The sequence below is a fragment of the Teleopsis dalmanni genome, chromosome 1 (assembly GCF_002237135.1).
Source record: "Teleopsis dalmanni isolate 2A chromosome 1, ASM223713v2, whole genome shotgun sequence".
NCBI lineage: Eukaryota > Metazoa > Arthropoda > Insecta > Diptera > Diopsidae > Teleopsis > Teleopsis dalmanni.
The window spans coordinates 223,667,268-223,675,449 of NC_051846.1; the positions used below are offsets into that span (position 1 = coordinate 223,667,268).

The 8,182-nt window shown below is 42.9% G+C and overlaps 1 protein-coding gene across 1 annotated transcript; it reads left to right on the forward strand.

The window, feature by feature from the left end:
• Positions 1–3,274: 3,274 nt before the first annotated feature.
• LOC119672381 lies at positions 3,275–5,030 on the forward strand. The gene is made up of 2 exons (XM_038083413.1): positions 3,275–4,608; positions 4,668–5,030. Exon 1 carries the CDS (start codon positions 3,724–3,726, stop codon positions 4,435–4,437), a length of 714 nt encoding a protein of 237 aa, XP_037939341.1. The 5' UTR covers positions 3,275–3,723; the 3' UTR covers positions 4,438–4,608; positions 4,668–5,030.
• Positions 5,031–8,182: the final 3,152 nt, after the last annotated feature.

Sequence of the window (8,182 nt, forward strand, 5' to 3'; positions counted from 1 at the left end):
AAAGTTGAGTAAAGAAGGTATCTTTGGTGCTACTGTCAGAAAGTTCAGCCTTTAGTCAGTTACGACGCGCGCTGCTAAAGAACGATATCGGCAAAAGAAAAGGGAAGAGAAACGTCTTTTCAGGCGAAAAAAGAAGGAAACAGAAAGACGTGAGTACGATGAGTTGAGGGAAGCTGTGTGACAGGAATATGGGTCGAAAATTTTATCAAAAAATTAAAAGCCTGACAAATGGTTATAAACTCGGAGATATTCAAGAAAAACAAATCAACATGCACCATCTATTTGTCGACTTCAAAGCTGCTTTTGACACTACGACTAGAAGCACACTCTATGGCGCTATCTCTGAATTTGGTATCTCAGTAAAACTTATACGGCTATTTAAAATGACGCTGAGCAACACCACCAGCTCCGTTAGAATTGAAAAGAACCTCACCGAGCCGTTTGACACCAAACGAGGTTTCAGACATAGTAACTCCTTGTCGTGTGACTACTTTAACCTAATGTTGGAAACGATAATTCGAGCTGCAGATTTAAACCGTACTGGCACAATATTCTACAAAAGTGTAATGTTGCTTGCGTATGCCGACGATATTGATATCATTGGAAAACAAGCAAAGCAAATGGGTCTTGTGGTAAATGAGAACAAAACAAAGTACTTTCTTCCAACAAACAAAACTCCTGAGCGTCTTGGGATCTACGTCACTGTTGACAATTATACGCTCGAAGTTGTGAAAGACTTTGTTTATTTAGGAACCAGCTTAAACACCAAAAATGACGTCAGCCTACAGATTCAACGAAAAATCACTCTTGCCAACAAATGTTACTTCGGACTAAGTAAGCAATTCAGAAATAAAGCCCTCTCTTGACACACAAAAATCACGCTCTACAAATCTCTTATCATTCCTGTCCTGCTGTATGGTGCAGAAGCTTAGACAATTACCAACAGTAATGAGAAGGCGTTGTAATGAACCCCTTTACGTGGGGCAGTCTATAGCTGGGATAGTTCAACAGTGTCCAAGGTTCTAACAAGATAATTTGTATTTTTGGGCTCGACTTCGATTCACAGCGTAATTCCTGATTATTTACTCGTACTTAATCACTCTTTTACTCAAAAACCACATTAACCTTTGTATACAACTTATTCTTTATTGTTGTTATATATATTATTCAAATTTAATTATTTACATAGAAATAATATTTATATAAAGTCAATAAACAAATTTTTATAAATAAATAAAATTTACATTGTTTATGTATGTAAATCAAGTTAATTTAGTTAAACTTCGTATTCTCTAGAAATAATGTTTATACAAAGTAAATAAACAAATTTTACAAATAAATAGAATTCACAATGTTCAATGTATATAAATCAAGTTAATTTAGTTAAACTTCGTTTTCTCTGGAAATAATGTTTATATCAAGTAAATAAACAAATTTTATAAATAAATAGAATTTTACATTGTTCAATGTATGTAAATCAAGTTAATTTAGTTAAACTTCGTATTCTCTAGAAATAATGTTTATACAAAGTAAATAAACAAATTTTACAAATAAATAGAATTCACAATGTTCAATGTATATAAATCAAGTTAATTTAGTTAAACTTCGTTTTCTCTGGAAATAATGTTTATATCAAGTAAATAAACAAATTTTATAAATAAATAGAATTTTACATTGTTCAATGTATGTAAATCAAAATAATTTAGTTACAGTTTATATTTTATGTACATCACTAGGGTTCACAGGATACAATATTCGTAGAGTGTGATTTTCGAAGAAGCTAAGCACAGAATTTTTAACTAACGCGAGTTAAGCTGTAGACGCAGGAATATGGAGTTATAACTATGATTCCCCAGCACAATGAATTTATTGAAGCATAAGCTGTTTGTAAATACAGGATACAATATTCGTAAAGTGTGATTTTCGAAGAAGCTAAGCACAGAATTTTTAAATAACGCGAGTCAAACTGTAGACGCAGGAATATGGAGTTATAACTATGATTCCTCAGCGCACGGAATTTATTGAAGCACAAGCTGTTTGTAAATACAGGATACATTATTCGTAGAGTGTGATTTTCGAAGAAGTTCTCCCTCTGGCAACTTTTAAAGCTCCCAGAGCGGTATCCTGCGCGTGCGATTGTTCTGTAATTGTTGTCAGCTGTCGGCAGTAACTCTGCCCCAACCTCGTCTGTTCTGCTCACGGATGGTAATTCAAAAAAAAGAAAAAACGTCCACACTGCTCGAAGGTGATTTCCAAAAAGAGACAGATTTCACAATTTCGTCCCCTTTTATTCGATCTTGTCGACGCTTTTAATCCCTCTATCTGGCTTGTTTACGCCAAATGTGCATTTCTACATTCACGAATTGTGTTTGCATGTTTTGCAAAAACATTAAGTTTTCAGTTACTTGCTTGTTTACTCCAGTTGTGTTTTTTTTTTCAAAGAATTGTTTTTGTATGTTTACGTGACCATTCCATGCTTATTGCATCTTACTCCGCATCTTCGGTGAAAGCACTAGGTGACCAACGATTTAGGGGCGCTCGGTACTACCAACTAGCGTCACCCTGGGTAACGCCAAATGATCTATTCCCCCCCTGGATGCTGTCCTCTTCAGGGGCTCCAGCATCCTCTGGTAACGACCGTTTTTGTCCTCGGACCACGCTTCTTCAGATCCTCTTTTTGTATTTGATCGCTTTGGGCTGGTGGTTACAGGTTTCTGGACCTAGCTGTCTTCTGACACGGTAGCACCGGGGTGAAACTCGCGTGTGAACGGCTCCAGGCTAAGTCTGTGGCTGCCTCCGTCCCGTTAAAACCCTGGCAGGCCTCAAGGTACGTTCTGCATCCGTCACCATTAAGTTGGTCGTGTAGGTTCGGTTGTAGCTTATCTCCCGATTAGTTCTGGTCTGGCTCTGAGCACTTGCTCCCATAAGGACCTGTGCCAACCCTCGCATGGCCTCCCTGCATTTGCATAGATAACCATGGGACTTCTTTTTATCAGGAACTACACTTACGGGTGTCAGATAGCGGCTTTGAGTGGGGACCCTTTTAGAATGAACAAAGCAAACAAAAATTCCAATAAACCTTTTAAAACTCCTAACCCTTCAGGGGGGCGTTCAAGCCTTATAAGGCAAGCGCCTATTAACAACCAACCGTCTAGAGCTTCTGCTCAGGCGGTTCGTACAAGCAATGCTCCATCATTGAACACCTTGGCAACTGTGCCAGGTGGTAATGCTGCCTCCTGCTCTTCTGCTAGTGCTGCGGTCTAAGCTAATGCGCCAACCGCACCATCTGCAATTAGTGCCAACTCAACTTCTGGCACACGCTCCCACCCTAACCCCTCGACAAGGGCGTATAGGGCGCGAAGGTCAGCATATCGCATCCTCTCTAGGCTCAATGCCGCGGATCCTTCCTCGCTCTCAGAGAGCGATAAGGCATCATTAAAGTGGGCAAGGGAAAATGTCAATCTTCGGCCCTCCGACATCGCTTCTACCTCTGCACCTGCTCAGAAACGACAAAGGTCGATTGAACAGGCTGGGAAACCAATTTCAACTAGCGCTCCTAAGCGCCCCAAATTTGGTCCTCCGAGACCCCCATCGCTGTCTAAACCTCTCAGCGAAATAGTTAAAGAGAGCCTGACCTGGGCCATCATCGACGCTGGCAACAGTGATGGCACCATCTCTCCAGCAAACTGGAAGAAAGTCGAACGGGCTCTTCTTAAAATATATATGGAAATCATTGCCCTCAACCCTGGGCCATCTCCCAGCTGTAAAGACGCTGGATGGTACCAGGGTCATATTAAAATTATTGCCTGCTCAGATCAGCGCTCCGCGGATCTTTACAAGCAGGCGATCGAGAAGGTTGGGGAACTCTGGCCCGGCGCACAGCTCAGAGCTGTTTCGGTGGAAAATATCCCACAACGCCCCCGCTCCAAAGTGTGGCTTCCTTCGGAGCTTACTTCCCCTGAGGAAATTCTTTCCCTTTTAAGGGCCAGTAACACTGACCTCCCCACGCATAACTGGAAAGTTGCGAAGGTCAGTGACCCCAAGGGTGACTTTGTCGAAGCCGTCGTAGTCCTCAACGAAGAATCTTTAGCACCCCTTCAAGCCCGAAATGGGGTGATTCATTATGGCTTCGGTTCGGTCACTCTACGTGTTTACAAAAGTGACTCTCAAGCCGCTAAGCAACAACCTTCTGGGGGGGCACCTTCGGAAACGATCTCCGATGACGGAATCGGTTCCATCCCAGTTCCAATCAACCCCGATGTAGGAACTTCCGATTTAATCGGCACTCCTTCCTCCGAAGACGGAGGTAGCGTAATCTCGTCTTCCGAACTGGTCGGCGAGTTCTTTACAGGTATGGCGCTTTCCCGGGAGACCTCACCGATGTCGGATGAGGATGAACTGGACAGTACCATAGTTGAAAAACAACTAAGCTGTTGAAGGTCGTCCAAATTAACCTCCAACACTCCAAAACTGCTTCGGCAGCCCTTACCCTCCGCCTAGCTGAAAAAGGAGAGGACATAATGCTGATCCAAGAACCTTGGATTGTAAACAATCGGGTTTGTGGACTGAATACAAACGGCTATCGGTTAGTATTCACAGAAGGTCAAGGTAAACCAAGATCTTGCATTCTAGTAAAAAAATAACATTAATGCCTTTTTACTCCCTAGGTTCAGTGACAATGACAATGTAGCCATGGCCATCGAATACGACTCCAAGGCCCTTTGGATTGTCTCAGCATATATGGCACACGATCACGGTGCCACTCCGCCACAGGACTCCCTCAAGCTTCTGGTGTCAGAGGCAAATAACAGGAGGATCCCGGTGATCATAGGAGCTGACGCCAACGCACATCATGAGATGTGGGGTAGCACAGATACAAACGCGAGAGGTGAGTGTCTATTTGATTTCATTCTTGCAGGAAACTTGGTGATCGCTAACATAGGTAGGGAGCCAACCTTCATGAACTCAATTAGAAGGGAAGTTCTTGATATCACCATGATTAGCGAGCACTTCTCTTATTTTATTACTAAGTGGTCCGTATCGCAAGATTACTCCTTTTCTGACCATAGGTACATTAATTTTGATCTAAATTTTGTGGAGAACCCTGAAATGAACAGATCATCTAAACCAATAAATAGGAAAAGTACTGTATGGCCCATTTTTCGAGCCAACCTGGAATCCAACTTACAGTTGGACCCTCCCACTATTCTCAACTGTTCCGATATAGATCGAGCGGTTGACCTTCTCACATCAGCATTTAGATGCGCCACAAATGCGGCCTGCAAGCCACCCGAATTTAGAGGCAAACCCAAACCTCCATGGTGGAACTTGAATATTGCAGACCTCCGAAAAACCTGTAGAAAACTTTTTAACGATGCTAAATCAACAGGTAACTGGACTCCATATAAAGTGAAACAAAGAGAATTTAAATACGCCATTAGGCGGGCCAAAAGGGCAGCTTGGAAAAATTTCTGTGGCAACATAGAATCATCTTCCGAGTCAAGCCGACTGCGCAAAATCCTCAATTCTACCCGTAAGACACTCGATTGTATCCAGGCTCCAAATGGTCAATGGACCAACTCCAGTAAGGAAACTCTCGACACCCTTCTGGACTCGCACTTCCCAGGGAGTATAGCCTCTGATGCTGACTTATCAACTCAAATCAGCTTACCCCCTCTAAATAATCCTAATCCGTTTCAAGTGACCAACACTCAAATAAAGTGGGCTATCCAAACTTTTAAACCGTATAAATCTCCAGGTCCCGACGGAATTATTCCCGCAGATATTCAACAGGGTGAATTCGTAATCCTCCCCTGGCTTCTAAGCATTTACAACAGTTGTATTAACCTTATGTATGTTCCAAGCTGCTGGAGAGTGGCTCGAGTAATATTCATTCCCAAAGCAGGAAAAATAACTCACTGCAGTGCCAAGGACTATAGACCAATCAGTCTGTCTTCTTTTCTTCTGAAAGTACTGGAGAGAGTTCTTGATCTGCATATCAGGAACAAGATAAACCCAGCGCTCTTATCTCCATCACAGCATGCTTATACTAAAGGCAAGTCTGTCGATACTGCGCTTCACGCACTCATCTCGCAAGTTGACCATTCCATCTCTCTCAGGGAATACACACTTGCCACCTTTCTCGATATTGAGGGCGCTTTCAACAATGTCTGCCCCAATGGTATCATAAAATCCCTCTCAAAGTTAAATCTCGACAATAGTCTGGTTAAATTTGTAGAGGCCCTTCTCAAAACTAGGATTATCACATCCGACATCGGAAGTGTTCAATCCTCCAGAGCAGTCTGTCGGGGAATGCCATAAGGTGGGGTTCTCTCTCCTCTTCTATGGAACATAGCGGTTAATTCGTTGTTAAAACTTTTGGAACAATCCGGATGTAGTGTTATAGCTTATGCGGACGACATTGCTATTGCCTCATCTGGCAAATTCCCCCAAGTTCTATCCAATGTTATTAACTCTGCGCTCCTAATTGTAACTGAATGGTGTAGGGAATTCGGTCTGGATATTAACCCTGCAAAGACAGAGGTTATTCTCTTCACCAGGAAATATAAAATTCCGACATTTTCCTTACCAAAGATAAAGGGCGTTACTCTAAATTTAAGTTCGAACGTCAAATATCTGGGTATAATTTTGGACTCTAAACTCAGCTGGAAAGACAACTTGGCTGAGAGAGCCCGCAAAGCGGTATGCGCCACCTACTGTTGCAGAAGAGCTATAGGTCGTAGTTGGGGGCTCAAACCGTGCATTATACTCTGGCTCTATTCAGCTGTTATCGAACCAATTCTTCTGTATGGGGCTGATTTCTGGTGGCAGGCAACTGAAAAAGCATGCCACACCAAATTAATTGACAAAACTAGGAGGATAGCCGCACTACAAATCACTGGTGCTCTTCGCTCTACCCCCACGCAAGCTCTTTTCGCTATGCTTCATTGGTTGCCATCTCGGCTTCTGGTAAAACAGCAAGCCAAAATAGTTGCAACTAGGCTCAACGCCCTCTCCTGCTGGTCAAGAACTGATATAAGCCACGCGATCATACTGAATCAGGATCTGCCAACTCCCGTCTCTATTGACTACATGTGTTGTTACCCAGACCTAATTAGGGGTTCGAATCTCTTATACCTAGCAGGGAGGACTGGATCCTTGAAAGAGCGATCCCTCTCCAAACGGTTGACATTTACACGGACGGCTCCAAAATAGATAAACGAGTCGGCTGTGGCATTTTCTCTGAAAGACTGGGTCTCAGCATCTCGCTCCGACTTCCGAACCACTGTAGCGTCTTTCAAGCCGAAATAATGGCAATTCACCAAGCTGTAAAATGGGTTCTTTGCAATCGAACATCCGATTTACCAATCTCAATTTTTTCTGATAGCCAAGCTGCTATCAGATCACTGATGGGCACCTCAGCCACGTCAATCACAACTCAAGACTGCCGTGCTTCACTAAATGACCTAGCTAGGTTTGTTAGGGTCAAACTTATTTGGGTTCCTGGTCACAGGGATATCACAGGAAATTGTAGGGCAGACGATTTAGCCAAGGCAGGTGCTCTTCTCCCTAACATTAACCTCTCTGATATAGGCGTCCCTCTTGCTATAGTTAAACTGGCAATCATACAAAAATACCTGAGTATAGCCAAGCAATACTGGGCTGACGAACCTCAATGTCAGATTTCTAGGTTGACTTGGCCGAACTTTGACAAGAAAAGAACCCGTCAGCTACTTCAACTAAGACGGAACCTGCTCAGCACTACGGTATCTGTGCTTACGGGACACTGCGTAATAGGAAGGCATGCTATGAGACTGGGTCTCCCCTTTAATGACTTTTGTAGAGGCTGTGGCTCTGAGGATGAGGAGGAGACTGTACTCCATCTCATGTGTCAGTGCCCTTCCCTAGCCAGAAGAAGATTAAAAATCCTTGGATCTCCTTTTCTAACTGACCTGACTGAGTTGTCATCCTGTAATGTTAGGGACCTAGCCAAGTTCATAGAACTGTCAGGTTGGTTTTCCTTTGCATAATGGGGGAGTCGTTACCTTTCTTTTCGGCGTTAAATGTATACTGATTAAATCTATATACAAATAACGTTACTCCTGTGGTACCACAACGGGCCTTTATTTGTGCTTAAGTGGGCTTTTTTGGGACACAAGGCCGCCACTCCAACCTATACCTA

Coding starts and splice junctions, on each gene's coding strand:
- LOC119672381 (XM_038083413.1), top strand. CDS start 3,724: ATGGAAATCATTGCCCTCAACCCTGGGCCATCTCCCAGCTGTAAAGAC.